Source organism: Salvelinus namaycush, chromosome 34 (assembly GCF_016432855.1).
Source record: "Salvelinus namaycush isolate Seneca chromosome 34, SaNama_1.0, whole genome shotgun sequence".
Classification (NCBI taxonomy): domain Eukaryota; kingdom Metazoa; phylum Chordata; class Actinopteri; order Salmoniformes; family Salmonidae; genus Salvelinus; species Salvelinus namaycush.
The window spans coordinates 27,616,897-27,638,654 of NC_052340.1; the positions used below are offsets into that span (position 1 = coordinate 27,616,897).

A 21,758-nucleotide genomic window follows, 5' to 3' on the forward strand; every position below is an offset into this window, starting at 1 on the left:
TGGGTAAGAGCCTGTCTGTCCTGAGGACAGCCTGTTGGACCTAGGCTAAATGATACCGCCTCCTCCCCTCCGTCCTCCCCCACTTAAAAACCAACAGCGATAAAAGGCCAGAAGGAGAGGGTCGTACAGAGATAGAGGAGAGGCCTGCTGCTGACGGCTGTCTAATCTTTCTAGTGCATGCAATATGAAAGCTAAAAGCGCTCCTCTGAGTCAATGAGCCAATGAGCAGGGCCCAGACACTCCCCTCGGCTATCCATTTTATTTATGGTTTATTGTGGGGTGCAGTGTATTAGCACAGCAGGGCCTGGCTCAGGGGTGGAGGCGTGGGGGTGTTGTTATAGCATCATCACCCTGCTGTTTCTGTTTCAATTAGACTAATACAGAGGGGGCACTGGAGGCTGCCCTAACGTGGAGCTGCTCCCAACCAGGTACTAAATCACACTGGCAGCCAGCCTCCTCCTCTCCACTGTCTCCACAGCTTTCTCCTCCCACTGTGTTATAGAGGCCATAAAATGAGATGGGTTCACTACAACTGGTAACGCTACCGTTGGAACAACTGGCTTGGGAGATTAGCTGGCGGCTAAGTAGCACTAGCAGATTCAATGGCCATCTTTATATTCTGAGTAGCCCTCAACTCCCCGGAGAGGTATGATAGGGTGTACACTGGGCCATAGAGCTCAGTCACACGCTCAGTCCACATTCAGGCCACCACACAGGGACAGCGGAACCAAATATAGCCTACAAAATATCACCACGTTTTTACCACAATTGTGACTTTACAGTGTTGTCTGTAAAACTTTGTCACTACGAGAGCTTCGGACTATAAGGTTCTATCTACAAAAAGTTGATTCTGAGATAATTGACTTTAAAGTTATGAACCCTCATTGGTTTGAATGGTGTCAACAATTGTTATATTGTGTTATTTTGAACTTAACAACATGAACTGGGATATTTAGAGTACTATACAGGTAGAGAACATTGAACAAAACCAAGCTATGTCAATAACTACATTTAGACAGAAACGCAGATAGAACTTTATTGTCCCAAGCTACCCACTTTTCACAACCTATTTATAATGAAATGTTAGCAGGATTTTCAGGCTAGTTTTTCCTCCTCATGTACCTGCTCTGCCAGAACTTAAACATGTTCACAATTTATGCATTCACAACCCTATCAAACCAAACGTTGAAGATGCTGCTAAGCACCCCGTCTCATTACTAATTCCAGACACGTTGTCGTCTCTTAGCACAGAAGAAGAAATGCAGAACGGGTGTCAGTTTGCCGTCACAGCGGTCACCTCAGTCCCCTCAGCCATTTGACTCTTCTCTGCCTGCAATCAGAGAGAGGCCTGTCCTCATAACGCAGCAGCGCTAGCTCGCTAACAGAGACGGTCTATTACGACTCCTGTATTTTACATGACCTAATGGAAGATGCATCCTCCTCCACACCATCCACGGGCATTAATTATGAAACACAGAGGGGATTCATTTGCAGCCAGGCTCATCAGGCCTTATTGAGAATAACCGTGTGTGACAGGCTCACTGAGGAGAAAGGACAGGGGCATATGGGAAATCTGTTTCAGTGTTTAGATTGGATTAAACGCTGCGTCACATTAACCTCCACGGAGCAGCGAAAGCAAAGGAAGGGTAAAATGACCTTACAGACCTGTGACTGTGAGTCTGAAGGCACCTAAGGGATATGAATGATGTGGTGGTGTGGAAAGGGCGTCCTTCTGCCCGTCATAGAAAGGAGAAAACACATGCGAGAATGACATTGAATCTACCTGGCAACTAGCATGCATCTCTCTGCCATATTCCCATGTTGGGAAATAGGGTACCATATTTATGCTGTACACTTAAAATAATGGTAAAAAGAGTGGACAGAAAGTTTTAGGCACGAACAGAAATAATTTTTTTCTGATTGCCTAGCTTCAAACTCTTACATTGTACCCTGGTCATACAGAGACTTCATAGACACACAAGTCTATCTCGTTCCCATGGAAATACTACAGTAGCAAAACACCTCTCAATCCCACTCAAACCTCAGGTGCCAAAAGCACAAAGGCAATAAAAAGCTCTTGCTTCATTAAATTTACAGCATGCTTTCATGCTCTCTCGGTAATGGGCGTATGGTGTAATAATGTGAATCCATGAAATGTCTCACTACAGCAGAGCACCATGGAGCTGCTATAGGAGCTAACTGCCAGCAAATATAATAACTTCATTAAAAGTGAATAGACTATCGGTTGCCGTTGCAGTTAAAAACCCACGGTCCTCAGTTTTTATATGTCTTTGCTAATGCTAATGAGATTGTGATGTGGGGTCTATAAAGAAAAGGACCGAAGAGAGAGGAGGGGCTGAAATACAGCAGAACTTCAGAGGTTCACATCGAATGACTGAAAGACAGACTGACTGGACACACAGAGGGTGTGGGTCTGTGAAATGTTGGGGTTTGATTGATGTCTGTTCCACATTCACTGGGCATCGAGCAGAGTTCAAGTCTCACACAGAAAAAGTCACCAAATGAACCCTATATTTTGTTTATTTTATGATTAGCTGGATGCTTAGCCATAGGTTTGGGTTATTCTGTGCTGGCCTGGATGGATCACTATCACCAATAGACTTAAAACATCCCATCATCACAGACTAACCTGTGGGGACAGAATCACTAGGATGCAAACACATGAAAGGCAGTAGAGGAGAATCGGTCATGCTACCTCTCTGAGTGGGATGATGATTGCTAGACATAATAATGCGTGGCGGACATGTTAATGTCTTCACTTCTGCTCTGCTGTGGAAATATGGAGACCAGAATCAGGATGCACAGATGGCCTGTTAATCAACCCTGACAAGGAACTACAATGACAAACATTCTCATGAACTTTCCTCTGTGACTCCTCCGCTTATTTTTGTTCTATTTTATCGGTGCCTTACACATTAGAGCATTAGAGTCAGCAGTTTGGCGGTACTTTGGAATTTGGTACATTTTATTATCTTTACCTTACAAAACGAAATGACTCAAATCCTAACAGTAGTTAATTCATAATTACACTGCTGTGTGTTCATTGACAAGCCCTGTTTATTGTTGTTAAGCAGGGTTTGGTTCTTATCAGTCCATGCCTTGTTTATGCTTGACCGGCTCTTTTGAATACGTCATTCTGTTTGCTGCCGTTAAATTTCATGCTATTTCCCTTCTTATTAAACATTAATATGGTGGTAATTGAATTTAGTAAGAATCTATTCTGTTCTACTATTAAGTTAACGTGAAATCCTCTGGCTGTAATTACTTCTCAACGATAGTTTAATAATAAGGAGATGGATCACTATTAACTGGGCGAGGACAAAGTTAATTTTAAAAATATCATTATATCAGTGTAAGTTTGAAATCAATTTGCCACCATTTTAATGGTTTTCATTAAAAAGGATTAAGTTAAACATGGGGTTCTCACTACAAGGGAATGATAAGCAACCAGACTTGTAGGTTACCAGAGAGAGAGAGAGAGAGAGAGAGAGAGAGAGAGAGGACTAGATGAGAGAACAAAGATTGGTGTTGAGGGTCAGTGGGTCTTAATCTTGCGTCGTCCAGTGGCAGCATTTCTGACGTGTCTGTCTGACAGGGTGTCGGGGGACGCTTGTCTAACGTACTGCACGCCTGGTGGCTGTGATGTGAAGTGTGTCTGAAGACGGCCACAAGGGACTAAGGCCACGATTGAAAGAGTTTGACAGAGATACACTCCACTTCAATCCCACTGCTCCCTCTGCCACCACACACACATCAGCCACACTACTGAGTCTGCTACTAATTCATGTCAATCTAAAATGCTCTCCTGTTCATTCAACACTTTACCCACTTAGGCATCCGTGTGTGGAAAATATGTGCAATTCAATGACAGCCATTTGTGTATTTAATGCAGATATACAGTTGAAGTTGGAAGTTTACATACACCTTAGCCAAATACATTTAAACTCAGTTTTTCAAAATTCGTGACATTTAATCCCAGTAAAAATTCCCTGTCTTAGGTCAGTTAGGATCACCACTTTATTTTAAGATTGTAAAATGTCAGAATAATAGTAGAGAGAATAATTTATTTCAGATTTTACTTCTTTCATCACATTCCCAGTGGGTCAGAAGTTTACCTTCACTCAATTAGTTGTTTAACTTGGGTCAAACATTTCGGGTAGCCTTCCACAAGCTTCCCACAATAAGTTGGGCCCATTCCTCCTGACAGAGCTGGTGTAACTGAGTCAGGTTTGTAGGCCTCCTTGCTCGCACACACTTTTTCAGTTCTGCCCACAAATTTTCTATAGGATTGAAGTCAGGGCTTTGTGATGGCCACTCCAATACCTTGACTTTGCTGTCCTTAAGCCATTTTGCCACAACTTTGGAAGTATGCTTGGGGTCAATGTCCATTTGGAAGACCCATTTGTAACCAAGCTTTAACTGCCTGACTGATGTCCTGAGATGTTGCTTCAATATAGCCACATACATTTCCTTCCACATGATGCCATCTATTTTGTGAAGTGCACCAGTCCCTCCTGCAGCAAAGCACCCCCACAACATGATGCTGTGCTTCACGGTTGGGATGGTGTTCTTCGGCTTGCAAGACTCCCCCTTTTTCCTCCAAACATAACGATGGTCATTATGGCCAAACAGTTCTATTTTTGTTTCATCAGACCAGAGGACATTTCTCCAAAAAGTACGATCTTTGTCCCCATGTGCAGTTGCAAACCATAGTCTGGCTTTTTATGGCGGTTTTGGAGCAGTGGCTTCTTCCTTTCTGAGCGGCTGTTCAGGTTATGTCGATATAGGACTCATTTTACTGTGAATATAGATACTTTTGTACCTGTTTCCTCCAGCATCTTCACAAGGTCCTTTGCTGTTGTTCTGGGATTGATTTGCACTTTTCGCACCAAAGTACGTTCATCTCTAGGAGACAGAACATGTCTCCTTCCTGAGCGGTATGACAGCTGCGTGGTCCCATGGTGTTTATACTTGTGTACTATTGTTTGTATAGATGAACGTGGTACCTTCAGGCGTTTGGAAATTGCTCCCAAGGATGAACCAGAATTGTGGAGGTCTACAATTTTTTTTCTGAGGTCTTGGCTGATTTCTTTTGATTTTCCCATGATGTCAAGCAAAGAGGCACTGAGTTTGAAGGTAGGCCTTGAAATACATCCACAGGTACACCTCCAATTGACTCAAATGATGTCAATTAGCCTATCAGAAGCTTTTAAAGCCATGACATCATTTTCTGGAATTTCCCAAGCTGTTTAAAGGCACAGTCAACTTCTGACCCACTGGAATTGTGATACAGTGAATGATAAGTGAAATAATCTGTCTGTAATCAATTGTTGTAAAATTACTTGTGTCATGCACAAAGTAGATGTCCTAACCGACTTGCCAAAACTATAGTTTGCTAACAATAAATTAGTGGAGGGGTTGAAAAATGAGTTTTAATGACTCCAACCTAAGTGTATGTAAACTTCTGACTTCAACTGTAGGTGAAAAGACTCCAATTCCATCTCAAAAACAGATTTTCCTGCCTGATTACCTGGTTCTGTAAATGCAGGTTTTTACAAATCCAAAATGTTTAGTTGATGTGTCCAGGAGAGTTTAGGATATAATTAAGGAAAGAGCAGACTAAACTTTTAAGTGGTACATGTGTGGGTGGAGATAGGATTCATGTTTTGAGCTTCTGGCATCCCTTTTGTCGCTGTCACGTTCCTGACCTATTGTTCCTTTTTATTTTATTTATTTAGTTGGTCAGGGCGTGAGTTGGGGTGGGTTGTCTTTGTGTGTTTTTTGTATTGTCTAGGGTGTTGTATGGTTTAGGGGGTTAAGTAGATTAGATGGTTTAGTGTTCAGTGTAGGTGTCTAGGAAAGTCTATGGTTGCCTGAATTGGTTCTCAATTAGAGACAGCTGGTTATTGTTGTCTCTGATTGGGAGCCATATTTAAGGCAGCCATAGGCTTTAGCTGTTGTGGGTAATTGTCTATGTCAGTGTGTAGTGGTCAGTGTCAGCACCATTTCTGTTTATATAGCTTCACGGTCGTCAGTTTTGTTATTTTGTTAGTTCGTGATTAGTTGTTCGTTTCTTGTTTGTTTTTTCTCTCTTCTTAAAATAAAGAAGATGTATTTTGCACACGCTGCGCCTTGGTCCAATCTCTCACAGCAAGACGATCGTGACAGTCGCTGTCTGAAAGCAGTTGTGTATTTATCTGTATTTCAGTGTATATGTGTGTATGTGCCCACATAGGCCTATGTGTGATTGCAATAATCAAATGCATAAATGGTATATGGGAGGACACCGTTGGCCTTTTGTCTAACTACGTATTTCTAATCACTCACCGCATATACACTACAATGGACGCCCTAGTCCACCACAAGTAATTAGCCCAATCATTATGGTCCTGCATTATCACTGCCATTCAGGGTTCAATGGCAATGGAGGCTGGACCTGAAGGGCTTTGTCTTATGGAAAAGGGTCTGTTTTTAACCTCAAATGATCTTCTAGAGCAGTGGTTCCCAACTGGTTTTGTCTCGGGACCCAAATTGTCTATAGAAGATTGCTGTGACCTTCTTGTCAATTGTTGGAAGCTTCATGGTTTGTTCTGAATTACAGTTAATTGTTTTGACATTTATCTGTCAGTAGAGATAGTGGGTTCAAGCCAATGACACTGTTTATGAAAACCAGTGTCATCTAGTCTTACATGACCTTAGAGGGCGTGCCAAAACTATAACCGCTGTATCGCTGAAATTGGGCAGGAATTTCTAAGCTGAGTTAAGTCACTATTGATCGTTTCGGCAACCACTCCGCCCTTCTCCATATTTCATCGGTGGATTAATTGAGATGTATTTGTTGACAGGAGAGGCAGTAGAGACCTAATGCCTGGCAGGCAGGCTAACAGCAGCATTTGGCAGGAGACTGAGGAACACTGGGGAATGTGGTGTAGGGGAGAGTGAAGGGTGAAACAAATATTGTTTTCCACATTAAATCACAAGAACTATACAGATAATACTGATCTGATCTGTGTGGACTACAGTCTCATGAATGTTCAATCATAAAATGAGAAGTGTGTTATTTGTATTCTAAACCCATCTACTGTATATGTAATATGTGTGTGGATGGGTCTACTGTATATGTAATATGTGTGTGGATGGGTCTACTGTATATGTAATATGTGTGTGGATGGGTCTTGGGTTGGCCCTGATCTGACCTAGTCTTTGCACCATCAGAGGGACTGTCTCAGTGGGGAAGCGATGGAGGGGCTGATAAACAATTGTGTGAGAGACCGACAGCGGCGTGAAGCTGGAGTTGTACGCCAGGGGACAGAGAGCGCCGTGGAACTGGAGTTGTACCCCAGTGGGCAGGAAGCCCTTGGAGCTGGAGTTGTACCCCAGGGGACAGAGCACGGCGTGGAGCTGGAGTGGTACCCCAGGGTGCAGGAAGTCCTTGGAGCTGGAGTTGTACCCCAGGGGGCAGGAAGTCCTTGGATCTGGAGTTGTACCCCAGGGGGCAGGAAGCCCTTGGATCTGGAGTTGTACCCCAGTGGGCAGAAAGCCCTTGGAGCTGGAGTTGTACCCCAGGGGACAGAGCACGGCGTGGAGCTGGAGTGGTACCCCAGGGTGCAGGAAGTCCTTGGAGCTGGAGTTGTACCCCAGGGGGCAGGAAGTCCTTGGATCTGGAGTTGTACCCCAGGGGGCAGGAAGTCCTTGGATCTGGAGTTGTACCCCAGGGGGCAGGAAGCCCTTGGATCTGGAGGTGTACCCCAGTGGGCAGGAAGCCCTTGGATCTGGAGTTGTACCCCAGGGGTCAGGAAGTCCTTGGAGCTGGAGTGGTACCCCAGGGGGCAGGAAGCCCTTGGATCTGAAGTGGTACCCCAGGGGGCAGGAAGCCCTTGGATCTGGAGTTGTACCCCAGGGGTCAGGAAGTCCTTGGAGCTGGAGTTGTACCCCAGGGGGCAGGAAGTCCTTGGATCTGGAGTTGTACCCCAGGGGGCAGGAAGCCCTTGGATCTGGAGTTGTACCCCAGGGGTCAGGAAGTCCTTGGAGCTGGAGTTGTACCCCAGGGGGCAGGAAGTCCTTGGAGCTGGAGTGGTACCCCAGTGGGCAGGAAGTCCTTGGAGCTGGAGTTGTACCCCAGGGGGCAGGAAGTCCTTGGAGCTGGAGTTGTACCCCAGGTGGCAGGAAGTCCTTGGAGCTGGAGTGGTACCCCAGGGGGCAGGAAGTCCTTGGAGCTGGAGTTGTACCCCAGGGGGCAGGAAGTCCTTGGAGCTGGAGTGGTACCCCAGTGGGCAGGAAGACCTTGGAGCTGGAGTGGTACCCCAGGGGGCAGGAAGCCCTTGGAGCTGGAGTGGTACCCCAGGGGGCAGGAAGCCTGTGGAGCTGGAGTGGTACCCCAGGGGGCAGGAAGCCTGTGGAGCTGGAGTGGTACCCCAGGGGGTAGGAAGTCCTTGGAGCTGGAGTGGTACCCCAGGGGGCAGGAAGCCTGTGGAGCTCTGAGTCGAGGGGACGACACAGACAGATGTGACTGTCAGTAGTGAGACGTCACCAGAGGTGAGGGGAGCCTGGGAAGGGACATGTTTCTGCCGACTGCCCTCTACTTTAACTTGTGTATGTGTATACACGCATGGCACTCACACACACACTCACTCTCTCTCTCTCCCTCTCTTCTCCTTCTTCATCTCTCTCTCTCCCTCTCTAATTCTCTTAGGTGTCTAACTTCTAAACTTACCAGGCAAGTAACTTGATGTTAATGATGATGATGATGCCCCAATACTCTCAGATAGTGGTTATGAAGAAAAGGAGACAAAGAAGGGAAACAAGTGTTGGGAAGGTTTCGTGCTGAGTTTCACACTTTCTCCCAAGTCTTTGAAAGGCTGTTACTAAACAGCTGCCAAGTGGAGGTGTTGGAACAAGGTCTTGATCACCAACTTTTATCCCAAATCTGTGTGGAGAGTGTTTTCCTCCACTTGATTCTTGTTTTCCTCTTGTTTCATTGATCTTAGTCCCAGAGCAGCTGGTAAATAAAGACTCTCTCCACTGATAGATGATGATGATATTACCATATCATTACCTGCTGCTTAAAATCTATCCACAGGTAATTACTGCTCTTATCATTGTTGGCCAAATGGGAGATGGTAGCTGAAGCTTTGATAACCATTAGTGTGTTTCCATGCCAATAGAGCTACAGGACACTGTGTCAGTGATGGATGCTCAGAACTGGCCTTCTACACTAGATGACTAACATACAGCTCTAATGATGTATGATGAAGTAGAGCAAACTACATGAAGAGAGAGAGAGAGACAGAGAGAGAAGTATTTAAGGTACTCAAAATGGTGAAAGCAAAAAGATAAGACAAGACAGGAGAGCAAGCATTACAATTATCCTAGGCTAGTTGATTTAAATGAAAAATACCAATATAGAACTCATTTACACACAGTTGATTTAAATGAAAAATACCAATATAGAACTCATTTACATACAGTATGTGTGCTTCATAAATACTGAGCAAATGTTCATAGCACCCACAATGATCAACACAACTCACTCTTTAGTTCCCTCAAATTCACTGTTTGATCAATCTCCCTCCAGGAATGATCTAGTAAGAGAGTATTGAATTCATTACCGGTCACCTCAGCCAGAGGAGATGATGATGAATCATGATTTAATCACAGACACTAGCCTGGTTTCCATCTTTAAAACAAATCAGTCTCCTGCTCACTGGTTGTCTGATCACATTCTCCACACCTCATTACGGGACAAGGTGCTTTGCAGAGCAAAGAGATTGTAATATCAGAGCAATCATCTCAATACAGGTAAACTGTCATGGTGTATAAATGAACATGTTATCACTCTCCCTCTCCTGCTTATGTCACCTGGCAGATAATCAGACTTTATCTTACTTTGAGATGAAATGTTATTAACATAGACGTTGGTGTTTAAGTGTTAAATATCAAATTACATATCTTTCTGAACAAATCAAGAGGCTCCTTGGATTAGAAATGTATGGAAACTAACAGGGAACATTGTAGTATGCTCTTAAAAGCATGGCGATGTCCTCAAAGTGACTCCAAAGCAATTAGAAGAGCAATGTTTTGCCTTCAGAGCTTGTATAGGCAGCCTATACCAAAATAAAAAAACTGCAAAGGCCAAAGTAAGTGGAAAATCATGAATATTGGTATTTGAGCAAATAATTCCCCTAACCAAGCACTGTCTTAGTGTAGGATAACTCTCATTCTGCCAGAGGCATGCAGAAAGATGGCTGACAACTTGATTTATGGATCCATAACTTACATTTGATGTATTCTAATGGGAAGTCAATTTGTTTCCAGGCAGTGTTTCATTGAGATTTAATGCACTTGTGATTAAGGTGACCCCATTATATGCTAATTACTCAGCATGCCCCGAGAACCAATTTTTTTATTATTAACATTGAGCGAGAGCGAGGAAGGGAGGGAGTGAGAGAGAGAGAGGAAGAGAGCGAGATAAAGAGTCAGAGAAAAAGAAAAAGAGAGAGATTCCCTCTATGAACATACCAGATGTCATCAAATTACTCTCCCTAAGTTATTTTATTTCTGTCAGCTACAGAATGCACCATACTGTACGTCACAGACAGGGGGAAATAGTTATAGGCCACCCTCATATAGCCAGCCCAGATCAGCACGACGCGCTGCTCAGAGAATATCAAACAGGTCGAGCAGAGGAGGGGGTGGGGGGATGGGGTGGGGGGGACCACTGTGTCAGGTAATTGGAAGTTTTGTAAAGAAGCAGAAAGTTATTATCGGTGGCGCTGCGCCGTGCCCTGCCGTATGATTGCCATGCTATTTAATAGAGCAGCAGAAGCCTGCCACAGAAAGCCATGAAGGTACCCCTCACTGGGTGGTGAATACCACCCACACAACTCGCAAAGGAGAGAGAGAGAGGAAACGAGAGAATAAGAGAGAGAGGAGGGGGGGGCATAGCATGATTCAGAGAGGGATGGGTGAGCGGGAAATGCAATTCTTATTCAACCGGTAATCTAGGCATTGTTCGGAATGGCACTACCCCATTTACAAACCTGCCACAGTTCATTAACTCACAAAAACAAAAGAATCTGAAATAAATATTTGTAAAGTTGCTTTTCTATTTTATCACAATGTGTAAGCAACAGGGCTCATAACTGCATGCAGTCTCCTTCTGACATCTCTGGTAAATGACAATTAGAAGAGCATCATCACAGCAATTTCCCCACCTGATTATACTGCCAATTGACAGCGGTGTTATTTTGTGGCTAACATGAGCACATTATGTTGACAAGGGATAACAGGAGGGTGAGCCCCAGTGTACAGGAGGGTGAGCCCCAGTTTACAGGAGGGTGAGCCCCAGTGTACAGGAGGAGGCTGCTGGAGGAGGGGAGGGAGGAGAGGATAAATAAACCTCTCAGGCCCTGTCTATATTGTCACTTCACATTGGTTACAACTCACATTCTGAAACTTGGTTTGTTGTTGTGCAGTATTTGAATAGGTTGATGGTCTAGTGCTGTGCTGTGGTGCTTGGTTGGTGGTTGTGCTAGTGCTTAGCGTTTGGTTGCACTCGGGTCTTACCTTGGTATCTGAGCAGGAAGGACCCAGGCTGGGCCTGTCTCTGGCTGTGGAAGTGGATGGTGATGTGGTTGCTCCAGCTGCGTACCACCAGGCCCTTCAACAGTATAGACTCGTTGGCCAGAACAGAGGGCTCCCCGCCCCCCACTTCCTCAAACGTCACCCGCTCCCCCTCCCACAGGCTCACGTTCATCACCTGCATGGACAAACACACACAGAGAGGACCAGTTCAATAAAGGACACACATCAATACATACAGGTACTTAGACTTGTAAAGAGGATGACAGAGAAATGTGGTCCGATGAAGCCACCTGCCTCCTTCACTGAGGTTTTACCATCATACGATGGCACCTAAGAGAAATGCCTCCATGTCACTCTGCAGAGTTTATTCTCATATACAAATCCAGAGATATGTCTCAATGTCACTTCACTGAGTTTACTCTCATATAAAAACACTTAAAAGATATGCCTCCATGTCCCTCCATACAAAATCTTATCAACTACAGTACCTTCCCCCAGGAAGGGAAGAAACAGAAGTCAGTTTTCCGGGCTGTTAATCTAACATGGAAAAAGGAAAGACTGTATATATTAAATGACAGACAATTAACACAGAGTCCAATATATGTCAGAACCCATCAGCTGGAACTCCAGAGTATGATTGGTGAACGTTGGGTGACAGAAGATGGTTCCAGGCCTTGACCTGTGAAAGCTCTGTTCCAAAAGCGTAATAGACGTGTCAGATAGAAGGAGCAAAATGAAAAACAGCAGAACAAAAAACACCAAACTGCCCTAACGTGAATGAGAGACCAGATAAAAAGAGAAAGGGTGAGAGGTGCAAGGTGCACTGTGTGGGGCCTCTAAGCTAGCACGAAATGATGAGGGGTCGTCTGACGTGTTTATTAAACACGTAACTATATAAAGTCTCTGTGATTGTGCTCTTATGAGGACAGTGCTGCTATAGCAACAACTGTCAACATTTTCCTCACACAATACCCCATAACGACAAAGCAAAAACTTTTTTTTTAATGTTTGCTCATTTAAAAAACAGAAATACCTTATTTACATAAGTATTCAGAACCTTTGCTATGAGACTCGAAATTGAGCTCAGGTGCACCCTGTTCCATTGATCATCCTTGAGATGTTTCTACAACTTGATTGGAGTCCACCTGTGGTAAATTCAATTGATTGGACATGATTTGGAAAGGCACACACCTGTCTATATAAGGTCCCACAGTGACAGTGCATGTCTGAGCAAAAACCAAGCCATGAGGTCAAAGGAATTGTCCGTAGAGCTCCGAGACCGGATTGGCCGCCCGGCCAAACTGAGCAATCGGGGGAGAAGGGCCTTGGTCAGGGAGGTGACCAAGAAACCGATGGTCACTCTGACAGAGCTACAGAGTTCCTCTGTGGACTCCACCAATCAGGCCTTTATGGTAGAATGGCCAGACAGGCACCTGATAGCCTGCTTGGAGTTTGCCAAAAAACACCTAAAGGACTCGGAAACAAGATTCTCTCGTCTAATGAAACCAAGTTTGAACTCTTTGGCCTGAATGCCAAGCTTCACGTCTGGAGGAAACCTAAACCTAACAATGACCCTAAGCACAGTTTCAAGACAACGCAGGAGTGGCTTCGGGACAAGTCTCTGAATGTCCTTGAGTGGCCCAGCCAGAGCCCCGGTCTTGAACAAGATCGAACATCTCTGGAGAGAACTGAAAATGCTGTGCAGTGACGAGAGGTGAGAGGATCATACCCAAGAAGACTCAAGGCTGTAGTCGCTGCCGAAGGTGCTTCAACAAAGTACTGAGTAAAGGGTCTGGATACTTATGTAAATGTGGTATTTCAGTTTTTTTACATTTGCAAAATGTCTAAAACCTGTTTTAGTTTTGTAATTATGTGGTATTGTGTGTAGATTGATGAGGGGGGGGGGGGGGAACAATTTAATCTATTTTAGAATAAGGTTGTAACGTAACAAAATGTGGAAAAAGTCAAGGGGTCTGAATACTTTCCGAATCTACAACAACAAGTTGATGTAGTTTTAATTAACTCATGGCTACAGCATTGGACAAAAGTCCCATTAAACAAAGGTCATCACAACCTAATCACATTATCCTGAAATCCCCATGTCAATGGAATACTTCCAGAATACTGTTGGGATAATCCAGTTTGTGTTGGCATTAGTCCCGACTGTCTACCTAACACTGATCTAATCCCTGGATCAGCACACGTCTGTCTGACAACACGGACATGGTTTGTTTTGTTGATATGCAAACAGGCGGTCAAACAGCACGTTAAGGTTAAAAGCATCATAATCCCTTAAAGTCGAATTACTACAATACTAATTAGGCTCCTCCCCCAGAGTAAACAACTATGTCCCAATCACAACATTCTGTGTTGCTTACTATATATTTAAAAGCAACACATGAAAATGAAATAACTCTAAATAATTCAAGTGACACTTTCCAATAAAATAAACACCAGATTTTGGAGAGCATGTGGGGGAGGAGATGAATGCTTTCTGCTTTCTGTATCTCTCCGTGCAGCAAACCACACCCCCTCTCCAGAGATTGCCCTTCTATCTCTACAGATGTAAGAAGGAACAGAGGGAGGAGGGAGGAATGAAAGAAAGAGAATAAAGGAGAAAGCTCCTCTAATTAGGTATCTCCGTTCCCTCCTTCAAATGGTCCCACGTTGTGTGAGTGTCTGTGAGAGTACTAGAGTATGTGGGCTGCTAGCTAATTATAGACAATGATTAAGTAGGGGGTAGGAAAGTGATAGAGCACCAGCACTAACATCTGGTCCAGACAGGAGAACTGGGCCATGAGGAGGAGAGGAGAGGGGTGGGGAGATAAAGAGACAGTCAGGGCCATGGAGAGCCATGGTTCTGCTGGTTAATATTGAGGTATTTCTGTCTGGGCCACTTGACACAGTGACACCTGGTCCAACACTGGACACAAAACACACTGCTACACAACATACAGACCATATACAACACACAAAATACCATACACAAAATAACTAAGATTTGTGTAAATCACAAGGTACAAATCCTGGCACACACACTGAAAAAGGGATACTTTGTGTGATTTCCTGTGTGCATTCATATGCCTGTCCTTGAAATGGTCTGGCAAGGCTGTCACAGACGACAGTTGCTATTACATGAGACCTGAGGCCACTCAATGGTAAGAGAGAAGCAGTGATTAGCGCTAGGGGTCAGATTATTATTTTATTTTTTTAAATAACGTACCCAACGTAAACGGACATTTTCTCTGGCCCAGATCGTAGAATATGCATATAATTTACAGATTAGGATAGAAAACACTCCAAAGTTTCCAAAACTGTCAAAATATTGTCTGTGAGAAAAATAATATTTATTCTGCAAGCGAAATCCTGAGAAAAAGTAACCCGGAAGTGATTTTTTTAATTTTTTATCTTTGTTTCCTGGCCTGTCTAACCTCCATTTAAAGGGATATCAACCAGATTCTTTTTCCAATGGCTTCCTCAGGCTGTGACCAGGCTTTAGACATAGTTTCAGGCTTTTATTTAGAAAAATGAGCGAGATGTTTCAAAAGAGGTCAGGTGTCCTCTGAATATTTCCTGCGCGCGCGGGAGGAGCTCACCATTTTCCTTTTCTCTCTTAATGAATAGGTTATGCTCCGGTTGAAATATTATCGATTATGTTTGTTAAAGACAACCTGAGGTTTGATTGTAAAAAACATTTGAAATGTTTCTACGACCATTTCGGATACTTTTTGGGATTTGTCGAACGGAACACGGCTTTTGTTTTCTCAAAATAATGCGCAACCCAAATGGCGTTTTTTTTTGTGATAAAAGTAATATTTATCGAACAAAAAGAAGATTTGTTGTGTAACTGGGAGTCTCGTGAGTGGAAACGTCCGAAGATTATCTAAGGTAAGCGATTCATTTTATTGCTTTTCACACTTTCGTGACCATGCTAATTTGGGGCTAGCTGATGTAGCATTGAAAGCTACACTCACAAAAGCTTGGATTTCTTTCGCTGTAAAATATATTTTCAAAATCTGACACAATAGGTGGATTAACAACAAGCTAAGCTGTGTTTTGGTATATTTCACTTGTGATTGCATGATTATAAATATTTTTAGGAATATTTTTGAATTTGGCGCCCTGCAATTCAGCAGTTGTTTAGGAAAGTGAACCCGTATTCGGTATCCGTAGCGCAGAAAAGTTAAGCTCTTCCAGAGGAAATTGAACACAGTGTCACCCTGAGCCGAGTCTTTCTTCCTTAAAGCCTGTTTCTATTTGATGGCTGTGTAATCCTGGTTCAAGGGGCTGGTTGAATGCAGATCTGTTGAGGTTGTTCCTGCTGTGCCAAGGTCGGCTGAAGGTGAAGAGCTGAGTAGTTGTCTCCAGAGAGAAGAGATTACAGTATGTGGAAGCAAACTGGACAGCAGGGACCAAACTATACTGAACAAAAAAAAAAATGCAACAATTTCAACAACTTCACTAAGTTACAGTTCATAAAAAAAATCCGTCAACTGAAATAAATTCATTAGTAATCTATGGATTTCACATGACTGGGCAGGGCCACTGAGGAGCAAGGCCCAGCCAATCAGAATGAGTTTCCCCCCACAAAAGGGCTTTATTACAGACAGAAATACTCCTCAGTTTTAGATGATCCCACAGGTGAAGAAGCAGGATGTGAAGGTCCTCGGCTGGCGTGGTTACATGTGGTCTGTGGTTGTGAGGCCGGTTGGACGTACTGCCAAATTCTCGAAAACAACAGTGTAGGCATCTTATGGTAGAGAAATGAACATTTAATCCTCTGGCAACAGCTCTGGTTGACATTCCTGCAGTCAGCATGCCAATTTGCATACTCCCTCAAAACTTGAGACATCTGTGGCATTGTGTTGTGTGACAAAACTGGACATTTTAGAGTGACCTTTAATTTCACCAGCACAAGGTGCATCTGTGTAATGATCCTGCTGTTTAATCGCTTCTTGATATGCCACACCTGTCAAGTGGATAGATTATCTTGGCAAATGAGAAATTCTCACCAACAGGGATGAAATAACATGTTTGCACAAAATCTGAGAGAAATAAGCAGGGTTTTTTTGCGTATGGAACATTTCGGGGAGGGGAAATCCAGTGGCCTCGAAAGACTCAAGTCCAGGCTCAGACAACTCCTACTGAATGTATCCTATCAGCTAGCTTTCCCATCCCACAGAGGGTATAAGAGCAACGAGGGTAAAAAACCCACAGGCTAAGCTTCACTCATCCTCCTAAGAGATGGAACATTCACACGCTTTCCGCGTCTGCACTTATCTCATTTTAACATTCACCTCAGCCGTTTCGATCTCATTATCACCACAATTCCTACACGCCTGTCGGAAAATTGGTTTTATGCAGCACGCCTGAATTAAGCAGGGAAATTATAGACAAGGGATAAAAAGTCGTAGGGCAAGGAAAAGCCAGCAACAACGTGAAAATAAGAGTTAGGTTATATGGAGTGAATGGAAATCATTTGTAGCCATGCTGTGAGAGGACTATCGTAATAAACTCAGTATACCAAACATTAAGAACACCTTCCTAATATTAAGTTGCACCCCCTTTTGTCATCAGAACAGCCTCAATTCGTCGGGGCATGGACTACAAGGTGTCGAAAGCGTTCCACAGGGATGCTGGCCCATGTTGATTCCAATGCTTCCCACAGTTGTGCCAAGTTGTCTGGATGTCCTTTGGGTGGTGGACCATTCTTGATAGACAAGGGAAAACTGCTGCTTATGGAAAACCCAGCAGTGTCGCCTGGTACCTACTACCATACCCCGTTCAAAGGCACTTAAATATTTTGTCTTGGTGATTCACCCTCTGAATGACACACATACACAATCCATGTCTCAATTGTCTTAAGTCTTAAAAATCCTTATTTAACCGGTCTCCTACCCTTCATCTAAACTGATTGAAATGGATTTAACAGGTGCCATCAATAAGGGATCATATCTTTCACCTTGATTCACCTTGTCAGTCTATGTCATGGAAAGAGCAGGTGTACCTAATAAATATGGAATACTTTATATTCAGTGTGACAGCATTTCAGTGGCAAATGTTGTTTCATGTAATAGATGTCCAATAATCCACCTCTGTTCCACACATAAACTTTTCATTGAAAGTTGCTTTTTCTATATGAAGTACATGTACTGTAGTGGTAAATCTGCATCTCCTCTACACTATTATTTAGAAGGTGGAGAGTAGAGCATCAGAAAAGCATTAGCTGTCCACTTATTCTCATTGTTGGCCTGTGTTACTGATGTTAATAGCTGCTGTTTCCAGATCTCATTGTCCAAATGAGCTGAATTAAGAGGACAACATTCTGATCGAACATTAGAACAACACCTGATAGGGAGGAAGGAGCCTACGGCAGTATTTATTAACATTGTGTCACATTGATCCTGTTAGTCATCCAACTGAAACACTCTGGAAGCCAACTCTGCTTCCAAATTCTCCATCTTTCTCTCTCCCTCCCTTATTTCTTTCCTTTCTTTCTCTATGTCCTCCTTGTTCTGTCTCTAAATATCAGAAGACCTCTTGAATCCCTTTCTGATCTCTTAATTCATCGACTCTGTCTCTTTGTTGTTATGTCCTCTCTGAAAATCGTCTGTTAAGTCTCCAACAAGGTGACGTGGGAGAGGTAGGTACAGGAGAGTGAGAGGAGCTGCCTTGCAGACTGAATCCAAGACAGGTGAGCAGGCTGATGATACCCACCAACACTGACTCCTTGACCAGGAAAAAATGCATCTTAAAAAAAACCACCAGAAAGGATTCTAAAGTGCTGTACTGCACTCTCCACATCTAAAAGCCCTGCCTCAGTCACATTGGTGAACTTCAAATCCTCTCCCAACAATAGCAAAGTACAAAAGAGGCAAACAGAGTGCAGAAGGAGAGATGAGTAATGGACTTTCCCTCCTTCCCTCTCTTCTTTCCTTCATTTCACACTCCCTCTATGACTCTCTGACTATCAGCCATGGCACTGGAGATTGGCTTGTGTGGCAGCAGGTGTGACTGTGACTATAGCCACTTCCAGAGAGTGGCTGTGGTGTCGTGAGTGTCACCATGTGGGAGCAGTCACCGGTCAGTCATCTCATCTACTGCCTGATCCTGTCAGTGTCTGCCTGGAGACAGCAGGTGCACATCACAAAATGAGAGGAAACTCAGAATGTGAACTAACATGGCTGCCATCACTGGCACTTGTCCCGCTGAGTTAAGTGTTAGGGATAGAAATAAATAATGCTGAAAATAACCAGCACTTCACTCTGAGTCAGAGGACATTACAGTCTTGTAAGGACCTTTGTTGGCTTAGCTGGAAAGCCCACATTCACAAACTGGGTGTCTGAGAGACTTTTTAAGTATCTGGGCTGCTGTTGGGCTGAAACAGACTATAGATTGTGATTCAAATCCCCTCTTGTCTCAGTGAGGAAAGAGCAGTGAGAGAACAACAGTCAACGTAGTCACAGCGAGTTATTCACACCGTCACCCAGGTGGTGCAAAGTACCGGTGCTCAGTAGTGCTGACAAGACAAACAAGCACAGTGAGATCACTGAGAGCTGGGCTTTCTCACTGCCACTAAGTGCATCTCCTTGTTTCTCTTTCCCCCAGTGTTGTATTCACAGAGCCCATGTGGAATCTGCTAATTGCACTTCTCCCAGCTCCTCTGTGGAACCATGGAGGGCCTAACAGGCATCAGTCAGCCCACAACAGGAGGAGAACATACACTGTGACAAAGGAAAAACACAAGGGGCCTGGTCCAGAGAGAGGAGGGGAGAGGCGAGGGTAGGAGAGGAGAGGCCTGGTCCAGAGAGAGGAGAGGAGGGGAGAGGCGAGGGGAGGAGAGGAGAGGCCTGGTCCAGAGAGAGGAGAGGAGGGGAGAGGCGAGGGGAGGAGAGGAGAGGCCTGGTCCAGAGAGAGGAGAGGAGGGGAGAGGCGAGGGGAGGAGAGGAGAGGCCTGGTCCAGAGAGAGGAGGGGAGAGGCGAGGGGAGGAGAGGAGAGGCCTGGTCCAGAGAGAGGAGGGGAGAGGCGAGGGGAGGAGAGGAGATGCCTGGTCCGGAGAGAGGAGGGGAGAGGCAAGGGGAGGAGAGGCCTGGTCCAGAGAGAGGAGGGGAGAGGCGAGGGGAGGAGAGGAGAGGCCTGGTCCAGAGAGAGGAGGGGAGAGGCGAGGGGAGGAGAGGAGAGGCCTGGTCCAGAGAGAGGAGGGGAGAGGCGAGGGGAGGAGAGGAGAGGCCTGGTCCAGAGAGAGGAGGGGAGAGGCGAGGGGAGGAGAGGAGAGGCCTGGTCCAGAGAGAGGAGGGGAGAGGCGAGGGGAGGAGAGGAGAAGCCTGGTCCGGAGAGAGGAGGGGAGAGGCGAGGGGAGGAGAGGAGAAGCCTCTGTGACACCAGCTTCTCCAAAATCTGGATTGAAGTAGAAATTATGTTTTATAGGATGTGGAGGTGTGGAGGCAGCTGTTTGACAGCTTTTTCTACCTGAGCTGAAACACCAGAGCCATTGTGGAGCAGACATTTCAGGGATAGAGATATTGTTTTGACACACACCACACATGCTACTCCTAAGACTGGGTTATTGTACAGTACATATTACTGGTGAGCACTCAGTGCTGAAGATACTGCTCTCTCCCACAGATGATGACAGGTCATTAACAGGCCCTTGTTTTTACTTACCTCCAGCTCCCTAGTTATGATTGAGTTGTGGACTACCTATCAGGAGATGAGAGTGGATTGGGCCAGGGTATTGATTCTTGTCCCTCCAGCAGTAAAAGGTCTGAGCCGTGTGCTTTAGTGTACTGGGAGTCAGTGCGTCTGGCTAAGAACAGCTAAAGCCCTGTAGGCTAGAGCCTGAACTCTACTGCTGTTCAGTCAGGGAGGGAGCCAATGTGCAAATAGCACGTTGCAGGCGACTGAACGCTGCATGCCTCCTCTTCCCCTCTGACACACCGTAACCTAAAAAATGTGTCAAAGGTTCAGGACACACGTCATGTTTATGGTATTAAGGATCTACATGCAATATGTAGCCTACATGTTCCAGTTGTGTGTGGCTCATGGCTGAGAGTGATTAATCAATGATCCTCTGCTCCCAGGTTTATGTAATCTTCTGCAGTCTTTGGCGCACGTATGTCATTTCACTACGAAGTGTGTGCACAGTGGATAATTATTTTGCATATGAGAGAAACAAATCCTCGACTCACACAGAGAGAAAATGGAGAAACAAATGTGTTTGAACATGTATATATTTTCTAGCAATTTTGTTGTAGCCCTAGTTGTAAAGTATGTCAAGATGTCAATAGTTCCATATATTTAAATATGCCATATCATCCCAGACAGTCACTCTTTAGTGAAGCACTCTTCCTCAGCCCTCCAAACAGTATCAGGGTGACACTTCTTACCGAATATTGAATTGACAGACTGCGCCACCCTTTGTTAAATTGTCCAAGCAGTGACCAATGCATCCCAATCAATCTCTGCCATCAACCCAGACAGAGACTGCAGATAGAACTGTACTTTATTGAACTGTGCCGAGGTCCACTTAAGCCAGAGTAGTTGGGAATATTGACCCATCAGTCGATACTCTTCAGTACTACCCACCATGGCTTCAGTGAGCTGCTTAAAGGTCCTCTCTCACCACTTGCACACTTCTGGAGTGGACAGAACTACTGGGCTGGACATGTTTTAGCTTGGCCTACAGTGCACTGATCTATGAACTGACACAGCCATGTGGGACTACAGCGGAAAGTGAATCAATCCTGACTATCCTACTTTCACATGACAACACTGTTGGGTGGTTAACAGAGGGTCTCTGACTTTCAACCACCTCCCACTCCTCCTCCCAGACTGCAGCTTAAACACACTGTATATAACGGCACATGGTAAACCTGATGGGTCTTGCCTTTGTGTGGAGTTGTGAGGGTGGTACTGTATACTATATAGACTTGGGGAGTTTGAGAGCTAGAAACACTTTAAGCAAATGTCTCTCTCCGTTGTCGTGGTAATTTCCTGTATTACTCAATAATAAGAGCCAACCACACACAAGTCAGAGTTATATTATAAAGTCCATATTTAATAATATATGAGCTTCACCATAGCCCTTTTTGACTCTCAGATCAATTCAGTGTCTATAAATGAATTCTCTGAGAGTCTACAAAACAATTCTTAG

The 21,758-nt window shown here is 44.5% G+C and overlaps 1 protein-coding gene across 1 annotated transcript in view; it reads right to left on the bottom strand.

Moving 5' to 3' along the window:
* The window catches only part of LOC120028469 (seizure protein 6 homolog), a 50,363-nt gene that overhangs the window by 21,217 nt on the left and 7,388 nt on the right, over positions 1–21,758 (bottom strand). The window contains exon 5 of the mRNA XM_038973676.1: positions 11,587–11,779. Coding sequence (XP_038829604.1) covers positions 11,587–11,779 — 193 coding nt within the window. The remainder of the gene's footprint in view (positions 1–11,586; positions 11,780–21,758) is intronic.